The 27,017-nt window shown below is 42.1% G+C and overlaps 1 protein-coding gene across 1 annotated transcript in view; it reads left to right on the top strand.

Moving 5' to 3' along the window:
- Window positions 1-27,017, top strand: part of CUBN (cubilin) — a 277,528-nt gene that overhangs the window by 208,932 nt on the left and 41,579 nt on the right. The window contains exons 52-56 of the mRNA XM_056114630.1: window positions 814-935; window positions 2,111-2,336; window positions 4,522-4,709; window positions 11,331-11,487; window positions 11,861-12,010. Coding sequence (XP_055970605.1) covers window positions 814-935; window positions 2,111-2,336; window positions 4,522-4,709; window positions 11,331-11,487; window positions 11,861-12,010 — 843 coding nt within the window. The remainder of the gene's footprint in view (window positions 1-813; window positions 936-2,110; window positions 2,337-4,521; window positions 4,710-11,330; window positions 11,488-11,860; window positions 12,011-27,017) is intronic.

The following is a 27,017-nucleotide window of genomic DNA, read 5'->3' as shown; positions in this document are numbered from 1 at the left end:
TGATCAAATGGAAAGAAAAGTGTCAGGCTTCAGAGAGCAGTATTTGCATTGAACAGCAGACCATGCTATGCTTTGGAAATGAATCTGCTTCTCAGCTTGCTATGCTAATGTATGATTGCTGAGTCCAGACACATGTGCTTATTAGTGAACGACCTAGAATTGTGTTATGGTCCTGATTATATTCCTCAAGATTATGTTTGTTTTCACTGGCCTAGTCTGGATCCTCTTTCAAGAAGGGCAGTGTTCTTTATTTTATTCTACTATATTTAATGTCAGTTACACTCACATCTAATTCCTCTCCATTTATGGTCCAGATTATCTTCTTTTCCCCTTTTGTACTGAGCTTGAACCTGTTTTCTCAAAGCAAAACCCCATGCTTCTACTTAGTCAACATCGTTTCTAATCCCCGACCAGTTAAACTTAGCTTTTATCCAGTTTCATGTATTTATTCATTTTACGTTTTACTTCTGAATTGTTCAGACTTTTTTCCCCTTTTTGGGTCACACCCAGCAATGCACAAGGGTTACTCCTGACTTTGCACTCAATAATTACTCATGGCGGTGCTTTTGGGGACCACATGGGATGCTGGGAATCGAACCTAGGTCAGCTGCGCGCAAGGCAAACACCCTACCCACTGTCTGTAGCTCCAGCCCCTAAATTGTTCAGTCTTTAATATGGAAATATGTGTCCATTTTAGTTGTTAAAGAGGATAATATGAGCTGTAATCTACAGATGATAAATATGAAAACTTCTTTTTTTTGGCAGGTTTATTTTCTTCTGTGTTAATTTCAAATTTTACTCATCTCATTTCAGACTGTGGTGGAATCCAGATAGGGGAGAGTGGAGTGATCACAAGTCCCAACTATCCAGCCCCTTATGACAGTTTGACCCACTGCTCTTGGCTGTTGGAAGCCCCTCAAGGACATACTATTACTGTGAGTTCAGAAGAATGTATAAAATATTTCTGAGACTATAAAATGGAAGACATAGAAGTTTTGTGGAGTTATTTGAGTAAACAAGAATTAAGAATAGGCATTGATCCTACAAGAGAAACATTTTCTTCCTAAAATTCTTTCCTTAGAGTAGATATATTGGCATCTATAAATATGCAATAAATGTGCAGTTAATGAAGAATGAGCACAGGAAATGTTATATCAAAAAAAAAAGAATCTTCCTCCCCTTGGGGTCGGAGAGATGGTACAGTGGGTAGGGGTACTTATCTTATATGCGGCCAATCCAGGTTTGATTCCTCACATCCTATATGATCTCTCAAGCACCACCAGGAGTGATCCCCAAGTGCAGATCCAGCTGGGTGTGGCCCCAAAACAATGATAGGAAGAATCTCTTTCCCCTTCTCATGCCATCCCACCAGGAAATGTGTTCGTTTGTCTTCTTGGTATGAATTACCCTCCCAGCCTCAGGTGGAGGACTCCAGTTCCCAGAGAAAGTTTCACTTTCAGTGACACAGAACTGAGGTGACTGTGTACTACAAAAACCTTAAGAAAAATAAGAATTTATTGGAGGTGGGGGGTGAGGGGCAGGATGGAGAGAAGGAGAGAACCAGGGACTGTATAGAACAACCCTGATATTGGAAGTAGGCTTGGATCTGGGATGGTGAATGCCTGAAAATCTGCCTTCGTCATTCTGTAGATCACAGTGTCAAACCCAGTCCTCCCGTTGTTCATCGATTTTGCTCGAGCAGGCCTAGTAACATCTCCATTTTGAGACTTCTCGTTTCTGTATTTGGCATATCAAATACGTCACTGGCAGCTTGCCAGGCTTTGCAGGCAATACCCTCCGTAGCTTGCTGGGCTCTCTGAGAGGGGCAGAGGAATCGAACCCAGCTTAGCTAGGCTGGCTTCCCGCAAGGCAAACGCCCTACTGCTGTGCTATTGCTCCAATAGTAAAGAAATAAATAAAAGAAAGGTTCCCTTTCACAATTTCCAAGAGAAACATCAATGGGGATAAAGAGAGGATGGAGAAATACATAAGAGACAAATGTGAAGTTAAATTAACAAATAAAAACTAAAATGACTTCCTGGGACTACCTCTTGTTCTGGCTGGACTGCCTCACCTCGCAGTGCCTCACCCCTCCCTCCCTCTCCTCCAGCTCAACTTCACTGACTTTGATATCGAGCCCCACATAACCTGCTCCTGGGACTCTGTGACCGTCAGGAACGGCGGCTCTCCTGGCTCACCCATTATAGGACAGTACTGTGGCGATTCGAATCCCAGGGCAGTCCAGTCGGGATCCAACCAGCTAGTGGTGATTTTTAATTCAGACGATTCCATGGAAAGTGGTGGATTTTATGCAACATGGAGCACACAAACTTTAGGTAAATATTCTCCGATGTTCTATCTTTTTCAATCAATAGTTTCTAATCCAATCCAAGATGTATTCACTGTGGACCTAATCTCCATTCATTTAATTCTAGTTTGTTGTTGTTGTTGTTTGTAGCAACCCTATCAGGAAGACATTCACTGTCACTGTCACTGTCCTGTCACTGTCCTCCCATTGTTCATCGATTTGCTCAAGCGGGCCCAGTAATGTCTCAGTTGTGAGACTTGTTACTGTGTTTGGCATATTGAATATGGCACAGGTAGCTTGCCAGGCTTTGCCATGCAGGTGAGATACTCTCAGTAGCTTGCTGGGCTCTCTGAGAGGGATGGAGGAATCAAACCCGGGTCACCCAGCTCTGCCCCGTGCAGGGCAAACGCTTACCCACTATGCTATCGCTCCAGCCCCATCAGGAAGACATAGAATCAATAAATATTTTTCAACAGTAAAGTAAGTGTTTGGATAAAGAAATTGGCGGCCAGAAATATTTGTGCTGTAGACGACTCCCATGAGTGTAGTCAGAGAATCATAAGGAATAGGAAGCTTATGTTGGAGTTGTAAGTAGTTCAAAATATTTGGATGGTAAGGGCAGAATGAGTGCTGAAGGAGCTGAGTGCAAAGCCATCATCAGTCTACATCAGGAGCAGCTCTGGCCAGCCTGTTGCCCCTGGCAATGGGGAGGCATGGAATAGTTTTAAGCTCAAAGTAGTGATGCAAAATTTGTGATTCAACGTGAAGACTTTACCTATAATGTGAGACAAAGTACCATAACTTTGATTAACAAAGGATAGCTTTTGCAGATTTCAAGTGTGAATTTCATAGAAACCTGGAAAACATGAAATTTGCATCAGATCCTTTTCTTAGGATTTCTTTTTTTGTAATTAATTTTATTTAAAATATTATCACAAATATATTTTAAAGTACAAATAGCATTTTCTTTTCTATGGGACTTTTGTTTATTTATTTATTTTAAACTGAATCATCATGATATGCACAATTCCAAAGTTGTTCATGATTGGGTTTCAGTCATACAATATTCCAACACCCATCCCTTCACCAGTGTAAGTTTTCCACCACCAATGTCCCCAGTTTCCCTCTCACCACCCCCTTCTCCCCAGGCACTTTTCTTTGTCTTCCCCCGTATCCCCCCCGCCATTTCGGGCATTATGGTTTGCAATACAGGTACTGAAAGATTATCTTGTATGTCCCTGTGTATATCCCTTTCTCTAGTTTCAGCACTCAATTCTTGTCCAGACTGATTATCTCCAACTAGTATTGTCATAGTGGTCCCTTCTGTATCCTAATGTGTCTAGCTTCCAAACATGGACCAGTCCTCCTGCCCTTGTTTCTACTGTCCTTACTGTCCTTTTTTAATAGCATTAGAATTTCTTTATATGCATGTGTGCCCTCTCTTACACATATGTACACACTCACACATGTGCACGCGGACACACACACCACACCACAAACACACACACACCACACCCTTTATGGGACCCTGTGGTGGAGAGAATCAAATTGGAAGGTACTCACAACACCTGAGGCATGCACTTTGACCTCTGTCCTCTCACCTCAGCCCTGAAAGTCACTGCTTTCCCAGGGGCTTCAGAGCAAAAACGATAGAGAACATTCCTTATTGACCTTCCTTTTATGTTTTTATCTTTATACTTTTTTTCCTTCCGTGATCTCTTAAGTGCATACGTTAATGATAGAAAATAATTCTACTAATTTTCCCCTTTTAAAACTCCTGGAATTTATTTTCAGGAATTAATACTTAAAAATGAAAAAGCCAGGTTGCTTAATGGGTAGGTTTTCCTGTGCTGGAAATGGTTTACTCTAGTTCTGTTTGAGGACATTTATAAATGAATATATGCTCCTTTTCCTATCTATGGGTTGCAATAACATATAAGAACACAGGGTTGCCAACTCACAAAGACCCTGTTATCTCAAGAGGATACAAATACTGGTATGTTTGACAACAATACACATCATGATCTACCTTTAGGGCAAGGGTTAATGGTTCCAGGTGTGTTTCTTGAAAGTCTAAGCATGGGGTGTCTGACTTTTGGGGAGTTGTTTCTGCCCTGCTCAGGAGGCAGAGCCTGAGACCTCCCCTGTGGAACTGTGTCTTCCCCACACGGTTCCCAGTAAATTGGTGCCTTATCCCTGGATGATGTTTTCAGGTTGCGGAGGAATCCTTCACACAGACAACGGGACAATCAGGTCCCCTCACTGGCCCCAGAACTTTCCTGAGAATAGCAGGTGCTCCTGGACTGTCATCACGCACGAAAGCCAGCACCTGGAAATCAGTTTCCACAGCAACTTCCTGATCCCCAGTGGGGATGGCCAGTGTCCCAACAGCTTTGTGAAGGTCAGTGCGCCTGTGTGTTCAGTCCCAGTCCCCCCGGGCTTCATGCTGCTGAAACATGTCGGTGTGGAAGTGACTCCTTGCATTTGGCAGGCAGGAAAGGACAATTGAGTTGCTGGGGTTTCCCTAGGGGAGATGCGAGAACCATCCCTGCGTTCCCCTGTGGCGGTTCATTTGCTAATATGCAGGCAGGCGAGGTTGTTTCATTAGGGCAGTGCTGGCAGGCCCTGTGAAATTTTCATGAGCTCAAAGCTGCTTCCTCTCTGTGGCAATTAAAGAGAAAAGGGCAGCCTGCATCTCCTTCTCTTCATTTCCCAGCCCCCCACCCTCTCTTTTTTGTTTCTCAAAGATCTTCAAGGACAAAACGAATTAAAAGCACATTACAGGCAAAAGAGTGGCCTGAATTGAGAGGCCTGAGTCTGTCTGACTCTCTGGGGAAGGACACTGGCACCAATGTGTTTTGTGCTATAGAAATGATGGGAGATCAGAGATTTAAAGACGTGGCCAATGCCCACCTTCCCCGTGGCTTTAAAAGGGCTTGAGTCCTGGAAAATGACCATCCTGGTAATGATTATATGGATTTCTGTAGGGTCATGGCACTAGAACGTGATGATGACTATAATATGGGCTCTTTTGCATTGTGTATGTGTGTGTGTGTGTGTGTACGTGTGTGTGTGTGTGTGTGTGTGTTTTGTTTGTTCTGTGTTGGACCACAGTCAGTGAGGTTCTGGGGGCTAATCCCTTCTCAGTATTGTGGAAGGGAGATGCAGCACTGCAGATGGATATGGAGCCCCCAGACCATGCACACAACTCTTTGTTTGCCCTACCTGGGCCCCAGCCTGCATCTTTTTGTTGTCATTGTTTTGTTTTGTTTGGGGCCACACTCAGCCAGGTTACTCCCTGGCTCTGCACTCAGGTATTACTCCTGGTGATGCTCGGGGTACCATATGGGATGTGGGGAATCGAACCCGAGTTGGCTGTGTGTAAAGCAAACACCCTCTCTGCTCTGCTATGGCTTGGGCCCCTGCATCTTTGATCTTAACTCTCCAAGCAGCTGCTCCTTTAGTGTAAGAACAGTGGTCGCAGGGTCACGTTCACCTGGATACCTCTTGTAGCTCTTGCATTTACCACCAGCACGTTCCTCTGTGAATTAATTAAACAGTGAGACTTTAAATTACCCAACCATAAACTTTAAAATGAGTGTTTTAACCAGCAGGGGTAATATGATATAAAAATGGAAATAGTGCTTGGTACTTGGAACATAAAACCACCTAATGAGTAGAAGTGGTTTTACTGGGGATGTTTTTATTATTTTTACATCAACTCGCAAATTGTTTTATATCTAATTGATCCATGCTTGTTATTTGAATAAAAAATTCTACATTTATAGAAAATATTCCTATAACAGTACACTGAATATCACTGTCACTGTCACTGTCACTGTACTCCCATTGTTCATCAATTTGCTCAAGCAGTCACCAGTAATGTCTCCATTGTGAGACTTTTTTTTTGTTTTTTTGGCATATCGAATACATTACAGGTAGCTTGCCAGGCTTTGCTGTGTGAGCGGGATACTCTCAGTAGCTTGCTGGGTTCTCTAAGAGGGGCAGAGGAATCGAACCTGGTCCGACCACGTTAAGGACAAATGCCCTACCCACTGTGCTATCGCTCCAGCCCACATTGAATATATACTTTTCCAAAGTTTTTAAAAAATATTTGGGGGAGTGGGTAAAGCAAACACAGCTTGAAGGCTACTCCAAGCTCAATGCTTAATTAGAAGTTTCTCCCAGTGGTGCTCTGAGAACCCTACAGTCTGGGTTTAGATGCCAAGGGCACACAAAACATGCTTTCAGCCCTTTCAGCGATATCCACACCTTCCAAACACTTTTTTTGAGAACTCATGAACTCTTTCTCTCATGGACTACATTCCCCTCAAATGTATAGACTTATGTAAAGACTTGCAAGTTCTTCAACTGCCAAATCAGAAGCATGAAACCATCTAATCTCACTTAAATGGGGTCCCTCTGACACCAAGCAAGATCAATGTCACTGGGAAATAGGATCAACTGGGGGCCCTACCCAAACTTAGTGGATTAGTGTAACATTCTTTCCCTCTGAATCCTAAGGCTCCTATTTGTGACAAGAGATACTGAGGTGGGTGGAACTAGCAAAGGGACCAGTTCCTCTAAGCGACCTTAAACTTCATAGCTTTCATAGAAATTAACTCAGCTAATGGTTAGAAATGTGTGGGGAGGGTGGATGCAGAGGGGGGTAGGGGAGAGAGAGAGAGCGAGAAAGACAGAGAGAGAGAGAAAGGAAGAAAGGAAGAAAGGAAGAAAGGAAGGAAGGAAGGAAGGAAGGAAGGAAGAAAGAAAGAAAGAAAGAAAGAAAGAAAGAAAGAAAGAAAGAAAGAGAAGGAGGAGAGGGAGGTGGAGGAAGAGGAGAAGGAGGAAGAGGGAGTGAATTGTGTATAATTATTAAAGGATCATTCTCAGTTCTTCTAGTGTCGGACTGTTCCATGAAGATACACTGGTGGCATATAGCACATTCATAAACACAGACATGGGAACACAGTTAAAGCCATGAAATGTAATGATTGGTAGATAGTATCAGCATCCACCTGGGTTAGGACCTCATACTCCAGTGTCTGGAGGTCCTTGGGAATATGTCCAAGGGCTTTCTCTATATAATAAGTTACAACTGCATGTGTATTCACAGTTATTTCAACAGACATTTACTTTGTTAAGTTAATTGAATACTAAAATATCATGTGCAGTCAGGCTGACTTATATAAAAGCTAAGCCAAAGCTTTTGACCTGATGACCGTTTCATAACATTTTATAGACCCGATATAATGTCAATGAGTCCTGGGTCTCACTGTCCATGAAATGACTTTTTAGCTGAGCAGTGGGCTATAAATATTTAATGCTCTTCACCATTGTTACCATTCCAACAGCTATATTCTGGGGCCAAGAGACATTCCATCCATAATTGATTGCTCAGAAAAAAATATAAGCTCTTGAGCATTATTGAAATTCTTCATTAGAAAACCTGATGATCTTGGAGCCAGAGAAATAGTTTAAGTGGTGGAGTACAAGTTTAGCATGTGTAAGGCCCTGAGTTTGATCCCCAATATCGCATGACCCCTTGAGCACCACTGGGTCTAGCCCTGGTGTGTGAAATCACCAAGAAACTAGGGAACCCTGGCAGCTCTCTCTTGCCACCTCCATTCAGTGGGCTCATGCCGCTTTCCCACCTGGGATGGGCAGACAAAGGAGGAAATGAGGACCAGGCTGTTTAGTGATCAGTTGCAGTTTATTCCATTCTCCCCACACTCCTATTCCAGTCTCACTAAGCTCCCCATTCCAGTCTCACACTGCCCCTCATTCCCTTCTCCCCGTGTCCCCCATCCTAGTCTCTCTGCGCTCCTGATTGCCCTCTTGGTCTCTCTTTAGTCTCTGCCCAACCTCCCAGCATTGGGGGTAGCAACCTCACACCTAGATCAGGTAGCACAATCAACTTATGAAAGCCCTTCTTTATTTAGCCCTTCTTTATTTAGCTCAAAGGCTAAATACCACTTAGGGGTGTTTCTCCTCCCCTTAGTCCAATAACTTAATTAACATCTTAATTCTACTTCTTTTTTTTCCACAGTTTTTTTTTTATTAGTGAAACACCATGAGGTACAGTTGTAGATTTACAATTTTTTGTGCTTGGGTTTCGATTATACAATGATCAGATACCCATCCCTCCACCAGTGCCCATTTTCCACCACCATGGATAATATCCCCCCCACCCCCAAACCCCCATCCCCCCTGCCTCTGTGGCAGGGCAATCCCCTGTGTTCTCTCTCTCCTTTTGGGTGTTGTGGTCTGCAAAAGAGGCTTTGAGTGGCAAACATGTTCAGTCCATAGTCTACTTTCAACATGCATCTCCCCTCCTGGGAGGATCCTCCAACCACCCTTTATTTAGTGCTCCCTTCTCTATCTGAGCTGCCCTTTCCCCTAGAATGCCTGGCTGGCCTCTAAGCTATGGAGTAATCCTCCTGGTGTTGATCTCAGCTATTCTTGGGTATTAATCTCATATTTTGTTTCTTTATATTCCCCAGATGAATGCAATCTTTCTATGTCTATCCCTCTCTTTCTGACTCATTTCGCTTAGCATGATACTTTCCATGTTGTACCACTTGTATATAAATTTCATGACTTCATCTTTTCTAACAGCTACATAGTACTCCATTGTGTAGATGTACCAAAGTTTCTTTAACCAGCATGACTATGCTTTTAACTTACAGTTAAGTAGTATGGCACTTTGATCTGGCCCATTTCAATGCCAGGATAGGCCACAGCTTGCCCTAGGTCGATCCAGTCCCTCGTCAGGAACCTGCTTTTGGGATGCTAGGTAGTAAGGGCAACTGAGGCTTAAGTCGAGAGAACAGATGCCCAGAAATGAATATCATTCAGAGTCAATTAACTGCCAACTTACAAAAGCATAGCATTAACTGTCATCCTGTGTCTATACAAAAAGGACATTGCTCTGAATTAGCTATGCAAAGGACTAAAGGAGAAAAGAAAAGCAATATTTACAAGTTAACAGAGTCTGATTAGGAGATAAAGGTGATTGACCCGTTGGGGAAGCAGAGCACAAAGAAAGAGGTTACAGATAAACACAGAGGAATGGGAGCACTGTGATAGGAGTAACCCAATAAACCTAAGCTCGCAGTGGCAAGGCAGAAAGGACAAACCAATGTTATCCTATACTGGTGGTCCTAATATCACCAAATGTGACTCCTTTGAAAAATAACTGTATATTCTTTGAGAAATGTTATCTCTTAATCACTTTCAGTAATGTTTGTAAAAATAGTAAATATAAGCAAAAGTTTCTCAGTAAGTCATGTTCATAATTTTACAACTAGGAAACTATCATATAATGGGAAGGGAAGATAGGAGTATACGCTTTCTTCCTAATTTACTTTAGATACTAGCCATAATATCTGTGCTGCTTTTTTCAGTAGCTCCTGAGGTTAGCTCCCATATCTAATAAATAGCAGAATTTTGACTTCAGGAAGAAGACTAACAGCTGAACCCCCGGTATTTGAAAGCCAGTTGATAGCACGTGCCTTTGAAAGAGATGAGAAATTTTACACTGACTTATTTCACACCTCTTCCAATGGACTGATTTGCCAGTGGAAATGTTTTTAATGGCTTCATATTTTATGGCTTTACTTTAGGAATATTTCTGAAATTAATGGGTTCAGAATGGGTAATTTTGTGTAATTTGCTGGGAAGAAATGTTAAAGTCTGGTAAGACAAATTCAAACCCAATTACCGTATTAGAGGCTTGCTGAGTTAGTAAATGTGGCTTTGGGGAAAGGATATTCTCTCTCTTTGATAGGGTATTTAATAGTGTTCTAGATCCTTCCAGCTGATTAACCCTACTCACCAAATGCATCCGCACACAGCCAAGGGCAAAGAGAGGTGGAGAACAAAGTTCTAGTTGAGATTCATTGAGTCAAAGGGACATTTCCCGGTTAAACATGTTTCATAATCTTTACCCCATAGTCTGTATTAATTCCCAATTATCAGCCCTTTCCTTGAGGGACTCAACATTTTAGATAGATGATCTTCTTCCCCTCCCTCTCAGCCCCCCACCCTAACCCCTGCAAAGCTCTCTCTGCTGGAGTCGATTTCCCGGCATACTTCCTGCCAGGCTATTCTCCACATAGCAGTTTCCTCCAAACCAAGCCTCGTCAAGTCTGAACTTTTCCAATGATTCCTCAGAATTTTCAGGCAGATGATCCCCAATTTTTAGCAGGTCACCCCCTTGAAGAACACATTGTCCTTGCTGGTCGCTTTGTAGTCTCTTTGCCATGTTAACCACGTGCCTTCTGGCCAGCAGGGTCTGCCCTTTGATTTAATCACACCCCTCCTGGCCAGCAGGAGAACTTTCTCACCTCACTTGTGACCCTCTGGTTACTGCCTTCTTCCAGGCTGAAAGGGTTGGCTTGAGTAAGTTCTTGGTATTGATAATATATTCCTCAGCAACTATTATTTGAATGGATTTCTCAATGACACCTTTCACAGTGGCCAAATCTGCTGCCTGGGTCAGTTTGACCATTGGCGCCCCCACTTTAGTAGGTGACAGGCAGTGACTGACCCTTTCTTCCACATGAGCCTGGACGTTCAACAGTGTCAGGGAGGTCTCTGTGACTTATTTCACTATAGGTTAGTCGCAAGTATAATTGGAACTTGTGTCCACTTTCCTGAGGCTCCACCAACAGATTGAGGGCTTTAGTAAATACCTGACACGTGGGCCCCACTGAAGCAGACGTTGTTGCTCTGTCTTCCATGGGACCCAGCAGGATGCCTTGGGTAAGAAGCTAAAAGCAAACAGATGGTGATGGCCCCAGAATGCAGCCAATCTCCTTGGAAGAGTCAAAATTTGATAAGCTATTAAAAATATCAGCTTAGAAAAAAATTTCTTATAAAAAATATATGTCAGGTCTGCATGCATTTTATTTACTGTCATGCTGTCTGTACCTGAGGGCAGTCCATTACCTTCCCAAGCCCATCACAGAGCTGACGCAGGAGAAGCAGGAGTGTTGAGTGGTGTTTCTGGCTCTGCTAGGTGTGGGCAGGAACCCAGGAGGTCAACGGAGCCCTGTTAGCCACGGGCTGTGGGAACACAGCTCCGAGCACCGTCATCACCCCAAGAAATGCCTTCACCGCCGTCTTCCAGTCTCAGGAGGCGCCGGCCCAGGGCTTCTCTGCATCATTTGTGAGCCGTAAGTAGCGCTGAGACAGCAAAACCCTCAAATCCACATGGGGCGGAGCCGCCACAGGCCAACTGCGGGATTCCCCAGTGTGGGCTAGACTGGGACATGCAAAGCCCAAAGGACTCGAGCAACATCTGCCAAGGCCCAGGACTCCATGTAGCAGGAATTTGGCAGACTCTCAGGAGCTGTTGCCTGAAGATGACAGTGTGCCCGTCAGTGGCACATCCACTGCCTCTGGCAAGAGCACCTGCGGCTCTGTGATGCCCTGCTGGGAAGGAGTCGGGGATGGAGTGGCAGAGGCTCACCCCTTAGGGTGTGAAACCCTGGGATTGGTCAGTGTGAAAAACAAATATGTGACTAATACCTTTTTCTTCCAATTTAGGATGCGGGAGGAATTTCACTGAGCCTTCAGGTTACATCGTTTCTCCAAATTACCCAAAGCAGTATGACAACAATATGAACTGCACCTACATCATTGAGGCCGACCTTCAGTCCATAGTCCTCTTGACTTTCGAGTCATTCCAGTTGGAAGGTAAGCTGTCTTCTTTCCGATGGTGGGGTGCAGGTGGAGGCACACCTGCTGTGTTTAGGCCTTACTCCCAACTCTGTGCTCAGGGATCACTCGTGACAGTGCATGGGGGTCATACAGAGCACTGGGCATCGAGTCTGGGTTGACCACATGCAAGGCAAGCTCCCTACACCTGCTGTCCTTCCTCTCCAGCCCCTTATTCTTTTGGTTTTGGGCCTCCCAGGATGTATCAGGAGGCCCCAGAGTTCCCAGAGCAATTTTCGGCCAAATTGGGGGAGGGGTGTACAGTTCACTGCAAGGGCCAGAGGATGCAGTGCTGCCTGTCCTGAAGTGCTGGAGCTCACGGGCCACCCCAGCAGTGCTCAGGCTCCACCAGGGCCCCAGAGATGCTTGGGGAGATCATGTGGTACTAGAGATTAAACCCGGGTTGGGACATATCCTAGACTTGTTTCCTAACTGTTGTACTATCTCCTAGTTCTGTAAGTTTATTCTTATATAGATTTCAACTGATGATTTAAAAACTACCTGTGTGATAAGTGAAGGAGGCGGTAAAAACCACCACTTGGAGAATATAAAAAATGTTAGCGTGTATTTGATAGAAGTTTGATTAAGGTGCCACCCAATACATGCCATCCAATACTGGAGTGACATTGAGTTTTAGAAGTATCAATATTTATATATTCTAGTTATGCAGGGGTGCCATATGACATAACTCCATTATCACAGCATCTCATGCCACTGGTGATATCAAATCTGTGGCCCATAAACATGTCCATTCCTTACGTGTTTCTTTGCCCCACACAAGATCATGGGATTTTTGTCTTTCTCCTTCTGACAGTTTATTTAACATGACCCCCTCCAGCACTATCCATGCTGTAGTAAAATTCCGTGCTGTCTGCCACCGTTTCTTTATCTACTTATGTGTCACTGGACACTTGGGTTCTTTCTAGATCCTGACTCGTTAGCATAGCTATGAACATGAATTATTATGTATCTTATTGGATTGCTGTTTGGGATTCTTTCTTTTTTTCGAGATAGATGCTAGGAGTGACATTGTAGTTCTAATATTGACTCTGAAAAAAATGCAGTTTTCCATTGAGGCTGAGTCAATTTATATATCCCAGGAGTGAATACGGATTCCTATGAGCTATACCTCATCATAATTTGTCTTTTCTGCTGTTTTTATATAGGCCATCCTCATTGATGTGAGATGATGTATCATTAGCATATGATTTGCATTTCTGATAGTCAATGTTGATAAACAGTTTTGTCTGAGGTGACTAGGACATCTGTATGTCTTCTTTGGAGCAGTCTCTCTTCAGCAATTCTTCACTTATATTGATGAGGTGGTTTGCTTTCTTCTTGTTGAATATTGTGAGCTCTTTATGTATCATGACTATTTGCCTTTTGTCAAGAACATATGTACCATTCTATATTCCACACAGAAGAGATAGAAAATAATGCAAGAACTTTACTTAAGCAGACATCCTATAGATTTGCATAGGAAAGTATGTTTATGCAAGGTATATCATATTAATAAAGGCCTTTAATGTATCCATTTGTGTTCACATGCTACATACTTCATGAATACACCAAAAGAACTACATTTTGGGAGACAAAGTAAGTGCTCAATAAATGCTGAATGGATGAATTAATTTATAGACTTGGTAATAATTATCCTGTACCTCTCTTAAATATTATCCTTTATTCCCCTTTCTCCTTTCCTTCATTAGTTATGTAGGGACTGTGAAATCTCTGGCAACAAGCCTCCCCTGGAGTTCATTCCCAGCTCGCAGGAGGAGCTCTGGTACAGTCATAATTCAGAGTCTCATGGAGGATGATACCACAGGAAAAGTGCCCTTGAGGAGAGGGGCAGTCCAGCTACTCCATTCTCTTCACCTCTTCACCATTTCTTTGCAAATCAATTAGTTTTTCATCTGCAAACGAAAATTAATCTATATATTTGCCAGGCTACTTCCACCTAATCTCTGCTTCTCTGTTTGAGTTCTCTTCCTTGACAGTGAAAGGTTACACATAAACAAATGTTCTGCGGTCTTCAGCATCTGGGAAAGTTAAGTTATATTTTTAAAATGACATGTAAATTCTGCTCACCGATAAGTCGTACAAAGCCTCTCTATCTTTTATCTGAGACCCTCTTTCCCTGTATCACTGCAAATTGTAGCTTCTGACACACATCTTTGCTAGCAAATGCCAAGGATAAATTGATGTTTTCACTGTAAAAATGGAATCTGAAGCAAAATACAATCTTTTCAGCATCTGCTAGCACAAAATCCCTGTAATATGAAAAGATGTTCATGACATGGGAAGCATTAGGGGGAGCTACCACACTTTATATAAGGTGATCCAATTTTCTGCTCAAAATAGCATATTTGAGTTATCCCACTGTACCCTCACTTAATAGAAGTTCTTTCCCCTTTTACCTTTTCTATTCTGTTTATAACTGGGGTGTGAGGAAGTTTTATCAACAGAGGAACATATGTGAGTTAGATTGCACCTGTGCATATATGTTTATACTTTTCCTTTCTCTTTTAATTTTTGCTTTTATGGGGAGGGGGGCTTGGGCCACACTGGGCTGCTCAAGGCTTACTCCAAGTACTGTGCTCAGGGATCACTACTGCAGTTCTCGGGGACCATGTATGAAGTCAGGGATCAAATCCTGGAATCAGCCACGTGCAAGGCAACCACTTTAATCCCTGTTCTGTCTCCGAGATCCACATTTGTTCTAAAATTACATAAATACAGGTATGTTATATGCCAATATCATTCAGGAGATGCTGGTAAATGTATAAAGACTTACCAAGCGCTGACAGCTCAGTGAGGTACACACTCATGTGCACACGCACACACACATATGCATATGCATGCACACACATGCGCACTCACAAGCACATATACACACTCACATGCACATACACGTGCACACATGCGTGCACACACATGCATGCATACACGTGGTCACATGCACACACATGCACACATGCACACATATGCATGCACACACATGAGCACACACACTCATGCACACAAGCAGCAGGGAAACCTACACTGGCCCCAGTAGTAGCTCCTGGAATTGAGCTGAAGAGGCATCAAGGGAGGTGCTGTGAAATGTCTGAATGGGGTGTGGCAGGAGAGATGCAGAGTTCCAGGATGGGGCTCAGTGCCCAGGTGGCTGCCATCCACTCATGAGACTGTTCAGAGCCCTTCACTTCTCTCTCTCTCTCTCTCTCTCTCTCTCTCTCTCTCTCTCTTTCTCTTTTTCTCTCTGAGAATCACTTTGTTTCTCAATAAAAGTAGTGATGAAAGTAAGGAAGCAGCACAGGATCACACTCTATGACCTGGAACTCATTCACGGACCCCTGGTGCTGGAACTGGTGCCATGAAGAGCCAGACTCCAACATGCCCTTACAGGTTGTCTGGAAACAGATCCCAATTCTCCCTGGTGAAGTACTCTCTGCTTCCGTGAGAATATTTGCTCCTCCTTCCCCCAGTGAAGAGCTTGACTTTTTAATAAAAATGACATCCTTATGATAATGTCTTGTGACATTTCCAGTGTTGCAAGTACTCAGATTTTCAAACTGCTGAGTAATTCCGTTGAATTATCGTGATTTCTTGAAAAGGGCAACATTAATCAAATTTCTTTTATTATTGGATTCTCATCACTCAGCCTAGCAACACTCAGTTCGCTGCATGCCATCCTTAGAGAGTCCATGGTGATTCCTTAGAGAATCCCTTAACCTCCACAAAAATCACCTTCCACTCCTTTGAAATGAGCTCAAGAAACTCAAGAGCTGCACATTATAACAACATTGAGAATCGCTGTCAGGAAAATCACAGTTTGTGGTGGGACTATTGGTCTCTCTTGCTGCCTGTAACTTGTTCCTTAGAGACTCTGTTCAAAGGCCTTAGCATTTCTGAAGTTGACATATTAGCAGAATCACTTGACCTAGCAGAGGTGGGAGATCTAACAAATGAGCTACAATTTGGCTGGGTGGTTAGTGCAAAGGGTAGATTTTGCAAGAAAAGATGGACTGTGTCAGGCTATAAAATACTTCTGGGAAGCACAGTTGTCCAAAATGTAGGTCCACTAAACAGTGGCCACTTTTTTTCAGTATTTGTATTTGTATTTGATTTACTTATTTATTTATTTATTTATTTATTTTTGTAATGGATACCTGTGAGGTGCAGTTACAGACTTACAAACTTTCGTGGTTATGTTTCATTCATACAATGCTCGAGTACCCATCATCCCCCCACCAGTGCCAATTCTCCACCACCAGTGATCCCAGTGTGCCTCCCCCCACCCCCACCTCATCCGCCCCACCTTGCACCGCTTCTCTGGCAGTGCATACCCTTTTGCTCTCTCTCTCATTTTGGCTGTTGTGGTTTGCGTTAGAGGTATTGAGTGGCCATTGTGTTCGGTCTATAGTCTATTTTCAGAACACATCTCCCATCCTGAGTGGGCCCTTCAAGCACCCTTTTCTTGGTGGTCCCTTCTCTATCTGAGCTGCCTTTTCCCCCAGCATGTGAGGTCAGCTTCCAAGCCATAGAGCAATACTCCTGGTGTTTATCTCTACTATTCTTGGGTATTAATCTCCCTTAGTGTTACTTCATATTCCACAAATGAGTGCAATATTTCTGTCTGTCCCTCTAATTCAGACTCATTTCACTTAACATGATACTTTCCATGTTGATCCACTTATATGCAAATTTCATGACTTTGTCTTTTCTAACAGCTGCATAGTATTTCATTGTATAGATGTACCAAAGTTTCTTTAACCAGTCATCTGTTTTCAGACACTGGGTTTTTTTTCCCAGATTCTGGCTATTATAAATAGTGCTGCAATGAACATACAAGTGAAGATGTCATTTCGACTATATATTTTTTGCCTCTCTGGGATATATTCCCAGGAGTGGTATTGCTGGGTCAAATGGGAGCTCAATTTATAATTTTTTGAGAAGCATCCATACTGTTTTCCAAAAGGGCTGAACCAGTCGGCATACCCACCAGCAGTTAAGGAGAGTCTCTTTCTCCCCACATCCACACCAACACCGGTTGCCTTTGGTTTTTTGGATGTGGGCCAGTCTCTGTGGTGTGAGGTGATATCTCATTGTTGTTTTGATCTGCATCTCCCTGATGATTAATGATGAAGAGAATTTTTTTCATGTGCCTTTTGGCCATTCGATTTCTTCGAGAAAGTTTGTTCATTTCATCACCCCATTTTCTGATGAGGTTGGATGTTTTCTTCTTATAGATTTCAACAAGTGCCATATATACTTGATATCAACCCCTTAACAGATGGGTATTGGGCGAATATCCTTTCCCATTCTGTAGATTGTCTTTGTATTCTGGTCACTGTGTCTTTTGAGGTGCAGAAGCTTCTTAGTTTAAGATAGTCCCATTTGTTTGTTTCTGTTTCCACTTGGTTGCTCAGTGGCGTGTCATCTGTGAATATTCCTTTAACTTCAGCGTCATAGAGGAAGGGTTTTGCTGATCTTGTCTTCAGTGTACCTTATGGATTCCAGTCTGGTGTTGAGGCCTTTAATCCATTTTGATCTGACTTTTGTAAATGGTGATAGGTAGAGGTTTTGGCCCCTTTTTTTTTTTTTTTGCATGTGGCTGTCCAGTTTTGCCAGCACCATTTGTTAACTAGGCTTTCCTAACTCCACTTCACATTTCTTGCTCCCTTATCAAAGATTAGACGATCGTATATTTGAGGAGACTGCACTTTTTCTCGTCCGGGATCTGGATTTTATAGTCTCTGAAAAAAAGTGCAGTCTCTGCCCCCGCGCCTGGGTGTTCCTTCCCGGAGTCCCTTGGAGGGGAGCGGGTTGAGCTTTCCTCCCCGCCCCGACCAGGGCTACGGCAGCCGAAGACCTCCAGGACCAGCCACCACCATGCTGAGACCACTCTCCGCACACATGAAGGTACTGGCAGAGGGACAAAGCCACGCGGGTTCCGGGGCCGAGACCTCCAAGCCTACTCGAATTGTAGTCGAGCATCTTCCACCCAGATCCTCCAAATTCCAGTAGGCGGGGGTCACACCCACCACCTGGCCCCCTGGCGCCGTGTAATCCCATCAGCGGCCAAGACTCAGAGACTATAAAATCCAGATCCCAGAACCGCGCGGCCGCATTCGCGGCCGCGCGACATCTTATTACCTCATTCCTACTTTGGACAAACTTGCAGGCTATCCGAATGTAGCCTGCCCACAGGGCAGAGTCTGGCAAACTCCCCGTGGCCTACCAAATATGCCAAATACCAGTAACAATGATGGGTCTCATTCTCCTAAAGAGCCGTGAATATAATCTCAGGGCTAGGATGAAAGAGACGTTACTGGGGCCTGCTCGAGGCAATCGACGATTAACAGGATGATGAAATGAAAATGAAAAAATATTTGAGGAAGTGTAAAAGGATATTCAACCTTGTTCCATTAGTCTGCGGCTCTGCCTTTGTTCCAGTATTATAACCACTTTATAGTAGAGTTTGAGATTGGGGAAGGTGCTGCCTCCCATCTTCTTCTTCCCAAGAATTGCTTTAGTTATTCGTGAGGGGTTGTTGTTCCATATGAACTTCAGGAGTATTTGATCCATTAGAAGAATTTCATGGGTATCCTTGAAATTATAGGGATCGTATTGAAATTATGTAATGCTTTTGGGAGTATGGCCATTTTGACAATATTAATTCTCCCAATCCATGAGCAAGGGATATGTTTCCATTTCCTTATGTCCTCTTTTATTTTGTGAAGTAACATTTTGTAGTTTTCTTTGTACAGGTCTTTTACATCCTTAGTTAAGCTGATTCCTAGGTACTTGATTTTCTGGGGCATGATTGTGAACAGGATTGCTTTTTTCATGTCACTTTCCTCTGTCTCATTATTTGCATATAGGAAAGTTATGGACTTTTGGGTATTGATTTTATAGCCTGAAACTTTACTGTACAAGTTATTGTCTCTTGGAGTTTCTTGGTGGAGGCTTTAGGATTCTCTAAATATAGTATCATATTATCTGTGAATAGTGAGAGCTTGATTTCTTCCTTTCCTATTCGAATGCCCTTAATATTTTTTCTTGCCTAACTGCTTTTGCAAGTACTTCCAGTACTATATTGAACAGAAGTAGTGAGAGTGGGCATCCTTGTCTTGTCTCTGATCTTAGAGGGAAGGCTCTTAGTTTTTCCCCATTGAGGATTATGCTTGCCATAGGTTTGTGGTAGATGGCTTTGACTATATTGAGGAAAGTTCCTTCAAAACTCATTTTGGTGAGAGTTTTCATCATAAACGGGAGTTAGATCTTGTCAAATGCTTTCTCCAAATCTAATGATATGATCATTGATAATATTATCAATATGATATTGATAAGCCAAAAAATATGGTTTTTACATTTTCCTTTGGGCTGGAGCGATAGCACAGCGGTAGGGCGTTTGCCTTGCATGCATCCAACATGGCCGACCTGAGTTCTATTCCTTCGGCCCTCTTGGAGAGCCAGGAAAGGTACCAAGAGTATTTCGCCCGCACGGCAAAGCCTAGCAAGCTCCCCGTGACGTATTTGATATGCCAAACACAGTAACAACAAGTCTCACGATGGAGACGTTACTGGGCCCGCTCGAGCAAATCGATGAACAATGGGAGGACCATGACCATGACATTTTCCTTTGTTGATATGTTGGATTATGTTGATTGATTCCCAAAATGTTAAACCATCCTTGCATCCCCGGGATGATTCCCACTTGGTCATGGTGTATGTTCTTTTTGATGAGATGTTGGATTCTATTTGCTAATATTTTGTTGAGGATCTTTGCATCCATGTTCATCAGGGATATTGGCCTGTAGTTTTCTTTTTTAGTGGTATTTTTGTTTGCTTTTGGTATTAGGGAGGTATGTGCCTCATAGAAACTATTTGGGAGAGTTCCTGTTTCTTCAAATTCCTGAAAAAGCTTGAGAAGAACTGGCAACAGGTCCTCTTTAAAAGTTTGGAAGAATTCGCTGGAGAATCCATCTGGACCTGGGTTTTTGTTTTTAGGAAGACTTTTAATTACTGTTTCAATTTCCTTGATAGTAATAGGTTTATTCGGGTATTCCAAGTCTTCTTCCTTCAATCTTGGGAGATTATAGGAATCTAGAAATGTATCCATTTCTTCTTGGTTCTCTTATTTTGTGGCCGACAGACTTTCAAAGTAGTCTCTGATGATCTTTTGAATTTCTTTGGTTTCTGTGGTGATGTTTCCTGTTCATTTCTGACTTGGTTTATTACGGTTATCTCTCTCTCTCTCTTTCTTTGTGAGTCTTGCTAGTGGTTTATCAATCTTGTTTATTTTCTCAAAGAACCAGCTCTTGGTTTTATTGATCTTTCAGATTGTTTCTTGTGTTTCCACGTCATTACTTTCTGCTCTAAGTTTAGTTATTTCTTTCTTTCTGCCTGGTTTGGGCTCCTTTTGTTGGTCCTTTTCTAAGATTTTGAGTTGTGAAGTCAAGTTATTTATTTAGGCCCTTTCTTCCTTCCTGAGAAACACTTGCAGAGGTATAAATTTTCCCCTTAGCATGGCTTTAGCTGCATTACATAGGTTCTGGTGACTCGTGTCTTCACTCTCATTTGTTTCCAGGTATCTTTTGATTTCTTCCATTTCCTTCTTGACCCACTTGAAGATTGAGCTGTTCAATTTCCAGGTGTTTGATTTGGTTCTCCTCTTCTGTGCATGATTAACTTCTATCTTCAATGCATCGTCTTCAATGCAATTATCTGAAAAGATAATTGATACAATTTCTATATTACTAATTCTATTAAGGTATGTTTTGTGACCCAGCACATAGTCTATTTTGGAAAATGTTTCATGTGTACTGGAAAAAATGTGTATTCTTTCTTTTGGGGATATAAGGCCCTGTATATATCTATTACCTCTCTCTCTTCTATTTCTTCCTTCAAAGCCAGTGTTTCCTTGGTGAGTTTTTTTTAAAAAAAGTTTATTAGTGAATCACCATGAGGTACAGTTACAAACTTACAAACTTTCATATTTCAGTCATACAATAATCATTTACTCATCTCTCCACCAGTGCCCATTCTCCTCCACCAATGTTCCCAATATCCTTCCCACCACCCCACCCCATCCCCCTCCTTGGTGAGTTTTATTCTTATTGATCTATCAAGGGATAATAAGGCAGCATTGAAGTCTCCAACTACTATGTGTTGCTAGCAATGTCCTCCTTAAAATCTGTTAGCAGTTGTTTTAAATATTTAGCAGATCCCTCATTAGGTACATAAACGTTTAGGAGTGTAATTTCTTACTGTTGCGGATATCCCTTGAGTAATAAAAAATGGCCTTTGCTGTCCCTTCTAATCTTTTTTCATTCTGAAATCTATGTTGTTGGATACTAGTATGGCCACCCCGGCTTTTTTGAGGGAGTTATTTGCTTGCAAGATTGTTTTCCATCCTTTGACTTTGAGTCTGTGTTTGCTCTGACTGTTCAGATGTGTTTCTTGTAGGCAACAGATGCTGGGTTCAGTTTTTGAATTCATTTTGCCACTCTGTGTCTCATAATTGGTGCATTTAGACCATTGACACTGAGAGAGATTATTGACATGGGGTTTTGTGCCATCTTTTTGTAGAGGTTTGCTGTGCATGTAGGGGGTTTCCTTGTCTTACAGTCGCCCCTTTAGTCCTTCTTTTTAGGTTTGGTTCTGAGTCTATGAAGTTCCTGAGCTGCTATTTATCTGAAAATTAGTGTATCATTCCTTCAAGTTTGAGTGAGAATTTAGCCGTGTAGAGAATTCTTGGTGAGTCGTTCATTTCATTGAGTTTTTTCACTATATCCCACCATTGTCTTCAAGCTTTGAGAGTTTCCTCTGATAGATCTGCTGTGAATCTAAGGGGTGCTCCTTTGTATGTGATTTCCTTCTTTGACCTTTCTGCTTGAAGTATTGTATCTCTCTCCATGACATCCATCATTCTGACTAAAATATGTTTTGGAGTCTCTTTGTTAGAGTCTCTTTTAGCTGGCACTCTTTGGGCTCCTTGGATCTGGATGCCTGCATTCTCCACTTCTGGGAACTTTTCAGCAATGATTTCTTTAACTGTGGCTTTTTCATTGGGGTTGATTCCCTGTCCTCTGGCATTCCAATGATTCTAATGCTATTCCTCTTGGAATCATCCTCTAGGTCTCTAATTCTTCCTAGAGCTTTGAGGTCTTTTGCAATGTTTGTTGTTGCCTGTACACGTTTTGCAACTCATCTTCAAGTTCACTGATTCTATCTTTGGCTCTCGCCATTCTACTGTTGAAAGCACCCAGTGAATTTTTTATTTCATCTACCGAATCTTTTATTTGTGACACTTCTTATTGTAGCTTTCTTATTCCTGCTCTCATTTCTTCCTGTATTTTGTTGCCTGTTCATTTCACTGTTTCTTTCATGTCCTCCTTTAATTTACTGGGTGTCTGCTCCATTGTTTCTTTGGGATCCTTGAACATCCTCAGCATTTCATCTTGGAATTCTTTATTGGAGATATCATATTTGTGGGTAATCCCTGTTGAGTTTTCTGGACTCTTTTCTTCATCCTTTCCTTGTGGTGGGAATTTGTGCTGTTTCTTCATGTTGTGGTGGTTGTATAGAGGTGGCACTTCCCCCCCCCCCCCCCCAGGTCACTAGTACTGTTCCCTCTTATTGCGAGAAAGAGTTCTGGATGAGCTCAATCGATGGTGATCACCTTTTTTGTCCTTCTGGAATATGTCCTTCCTCTCAGGCATTTCTCTGTGACTTATTTAAGGGATCTAGTGAAGCTTTGCAGAATGTGTTCTTTTATGTGGGCTTGTACAGTTTCTTGTGTACACTGGTCTTTTGGTGAAGTTGGAATAGGCTAGTGGACTATGGGCCTATTGTGTTTGAGATGGCCAAGAAGATCTCAACAGAATTAGGTGATGGAGATTGAGAAGTGAGTCCAGAGTGCTGGGAAGGTGGACTATAACTGCAGCCGCTACAGAAGGCCACACCCACTTCTTTGGAGGCCACGCCCCTCCCGTGGAGGCCACACACACCCAGGCCCGGCATGCTGGGAGGTGCCCAGGTCCTTCTCGGGTGGCGTGGGGGCTGGTGGCTTGGGGACAAATGCCCACTTCTGGATGGCGCGCTCAGTGCTGGGGGCACACGGACCTGTGGAGAATACTAATGAAGCTGGGAAGGCGGGCTCTCAGGGCCGGAAACCAGGGCCACGTGCTCACGGGTGCTCAGGTTCGGATACATCGAGCTAAGTCCCCCCTTACACATACACACACACACACTCACACACACACAACAGGGGCGAGAACCACTTCGGACAGTGACCACTTTTGTTAGGGAATGTTTTCCCCTTTGGGTCAGTATATTGGTTATTCAACTGCCCACGGTGACTTTTATCTAAGAAGGGTACAAAGGGCCAATGGCCTCCTTCCCGTGGAAGTTACAAATATGATCATTGTTTGCTGGACTAAGCTTCTCTAACTTACTTGTTATTACATTTCCCATCTACTCATTCTGTAAACTGTGGATTTTCCATCTTTTCCATAGGGTTGTTAGTGATTCTAACAAATTAATTAAAATCACATGGAAGAAATTTTCATTTTAGTATTTACAAGCTACATTTTATTTTCTTAAGGTATTCTCAAGACTGAAATGTTGTTTGATATTTTAAACAGTGTCTTCAGAATTTGTAACAAAACAGAATGAACAAAGTCTACATGTTTCTTTTGATTATAGATATAGAAACAAAAAAGCTAACAAAATATGAAATTTTAAAAAACTATTTGTGCTTGCACTTATTTGGGGGTTGGTTCTAATGAATAAATATATATCTTATGTCCTCATATACAGGATAGTCTTAAAAAGTATATATTTTTATATCCTTATTATTTTTCTAACAAATAGATGTTTCCAAATTTCTGGGAAATTTAAAGGAATGAAATAATAGTAGTATTTAGCACAGAAGTAGGCCCTCCCGTTGATCGTCGACTTGCTCGAGCGGGCCCAGTAACGTCTCCATCGGAGACTTTGTTGTTACTGTGTCTGGCATATCGAATACTCTCGGTAGCTTGCCGGGCTCTCCGAGAGGGGCGGAGGAATCGAACTCGGGTCGGCCATGTTGGCCGCTTGTAAGGCGAATGCCCTACCACTGTGCTATCGCTCCCTTTTCTCATTGTACTCAAGTATGGCCTCAGACATCCCAAGAGAAATAGGTTTACATTTCCAGAACAACCATGTGGAAAGTCCTACCTAATATTTATACAAATTACCTTTGATTTATTTCAAAATCATGATGTAAAGTTATCAAGCTGTACCTGACATAAAGCTAAAAGGAGAAAGAAAATTTAGTTTTAGCTCTTTCTTCAGCCACTTTATTTTTTTGTACCCGAAAGCACCATAATTAGGTCCACTGTTTTCATTCACATCCCAACCCCATCCCCATCTAATTAACATTTTGATAAATGTGGTGTTGCTTTTATGCAACTATTTTCCATTTCTTCTTTGCTTGCTTAGTTAGTACAAGAGAAATAAGAATGCAGGCATGTTTTGCAATTTATTATTTTGGGAAACCTTGGGCAATGTTCTTTTGAAGTAGTTCCCTATTGATGTATTATTCAAAATGAGCACAGGAAGAATTTGGTTTCTGTGAGATTTCTTGCTTGCCTGTGTTCTAAGACTAGCTTTCATGCTGCTTGGGTGGGATTCCACCAGCCCATGCCCCTCCCCACCTTCTGAGTGCTTCCTCTCTTTAGGGTCCCAAGTTCTAAGCTGTTCTGAACAAGATCAAATGAGTGACAGGGCACAGACCCCTCAAAATTCACGCTTTTCCTAAAATCTTTTCTGTTGTGCTGGACTTTGTCTTGTCTAAACATCAAAATATCCCAACTGAAAGAATATTTTTCACACTCTGGTTCGCTTTGGCAGCTCTATGATTGAAGAAAAGTTGCACATAGAGTCTCAATTCTACACAGGAAGTTCTAGTACTTGCTGAATTACACCTTATTGCTTTTATTTGATTCTTTCCAAGCTCTTGGAATTATGGTGGAATCTGGAATTGAACACTGCTCTGTCATAAAGGCACGGAAGACTATGATAGAACTTCTGTTTTCTATGTTGACTAGAGTCTTACCAGTTCAAACACACTTTAAAACTTTTTAGAAATAGGAAGTGGTCATAATGACAAATTATGAAGGATGCTTTGACACCTCTGAGATTCATTCAGAGGTAAATACCAGCTCGTTTACTAAAGAAGACAGAATTTAGACAAATTTAATCCCTCATTCCCCCAGTATGGAGTCTGATCCAGGATAGAGCACCATTCAGGCTTTTGGGCATTTCTGTTTGTGATGAGTTCTCATGTGTATGATTGAATGCCATTTCTTGGTCATCGACTCAACTTTGATGTCCATCTTGCCCCTTGAAGAACTTTTGCCAAAACTTGACTAAATTTCTCTCTCCTCCTAGAAGACAGTCATTCTATTTTATTTCAGCTCTATTTCCTTGAGAGCTTGGCATGGACTCATTATATATTGTCATTTGAGTCCCCCTATGGTGGTAGAGAAGCATTAAATCTTGTTCATTATTTTCTGATGCAATTGTCTTTTAAGTGAAAAATCAGGTTGATGTCTTTGATATACTGCACTGATGGAGCATGTAGAGCTTGAGGAAAAAAATGTGTGAGAAAAGGACACGTATGTATGAATTGCATGATGATCAGTGACATTTATATCTTGTTTTCTTATATATTACTTTGAGTTTTGTTTTCGTTTGTTTGAGAACCACACCCAGTAATGTTCACGGCTTATTCTTCCCTCTGTACTGAGGGATCTCTCCTGGTGGTGCTCAGGAGACCACATGTGGTGCCAGGGATTAAATCCAGGTCTGCAGTGCACAAGGCAAGAACCCTATCCAGTGCACTACCTCTTCAGGCCAATCTTACCTTGTCACACTGGCCCACACCATGCTCTTTGACAATTGGTGATTTTGCCACATTCTGATATCTGATGTCTAGTTACTTTTGGATAAAAGTTGCAAGGGCATGCTACTTAAATAACTTCTGGAAAGGACCTGTTTAAATTCATTAAGCAGTATGCTAGTATCATAACTTTTGTAGTTTGTTGAATCTGCTATGACAGTGAGCCCATTGCCTTGAAGGATTTGTTTAGTCATTTGATATTCTTTTGCCAGCTTTGAAAAAAAGAAAGAAACCTCAACTTTCTCTGCCTGTCTCCTGCCTAACTCTCTTATTGGTAACTAAAGATCTTTTATAAATAATGAGTTTTGATTATGTGTCAGTATAGATATACCTCTGCTATTCCATGAATAAACTTTCTATAATTGAACTGCTTCCTTTAATTAATTTTTGAAATGTAATCAAACATACGGCACACTTTATATGTCATAGTGTTGACAGGATTTTAAAATAGAAGCACCTCCCTTATAGTGTACTATTAGATTAATAACTTAAAAACTAATCCTTTAAAAAATATCTGCATAGTAGGCTATTTGACCAATATGGAGCCAAATTTTCAATCTAATACAAGCAAGTACTTTTTACAGTCTATGATTTTGGCTTTGCAATTTAATTTTTTTTTCTTTTTGAGTTACACCCAGCGATGCTCAAGGGTTACCCTGGTTCTGCACTCAGGGAAATTACTCCCAGTGGTGCTCAGGGGACCATATGGGATGCCGGGGATCGAACCCAGGTAGGCCACATGCAAGGCAAATGCCCTCCCCACAGTACTATCGCTCTGGCTCCTTATATGTTACTTCTGGATAAAGATATTCCTGCTTATTTATTTAGGATTTACGAGCCACATCTGAAAGTGCTCAGGGATTATTCTTGGCTTTGTACTTTGGTGGTGCTCCAAGGACCTTACTACAGTGCTGGAGATAAATTGGGGTTGACTGCATGCAGGGTAAACTCGTAATCCCTTTACTATGATAGTATCTTTATAACCGATATGTAATATTTTATACTCAAACCAACCTCTTAGAAAAGTTTTAATTC

Source organism: Sorex fumeus, unplaced genomic scaffold (genome assembly GCF_029834395.1).
Source record: "Sorex fumeus unplaced genomic scaffold, SorFum_2.1 ptg000026l, whole genome shotgun sequence".
Taxonomy (NCBI): Eukaryota; Metazoa; Chordata; class Mammalia; order Eulipotyphla; family Soricidae; genus Sorex; species Sorex fumeus.
Note: the sequence above shows the minus strand (reverse complement) of the source record. Positions and strands in the feature narration are given on the sequence as shown.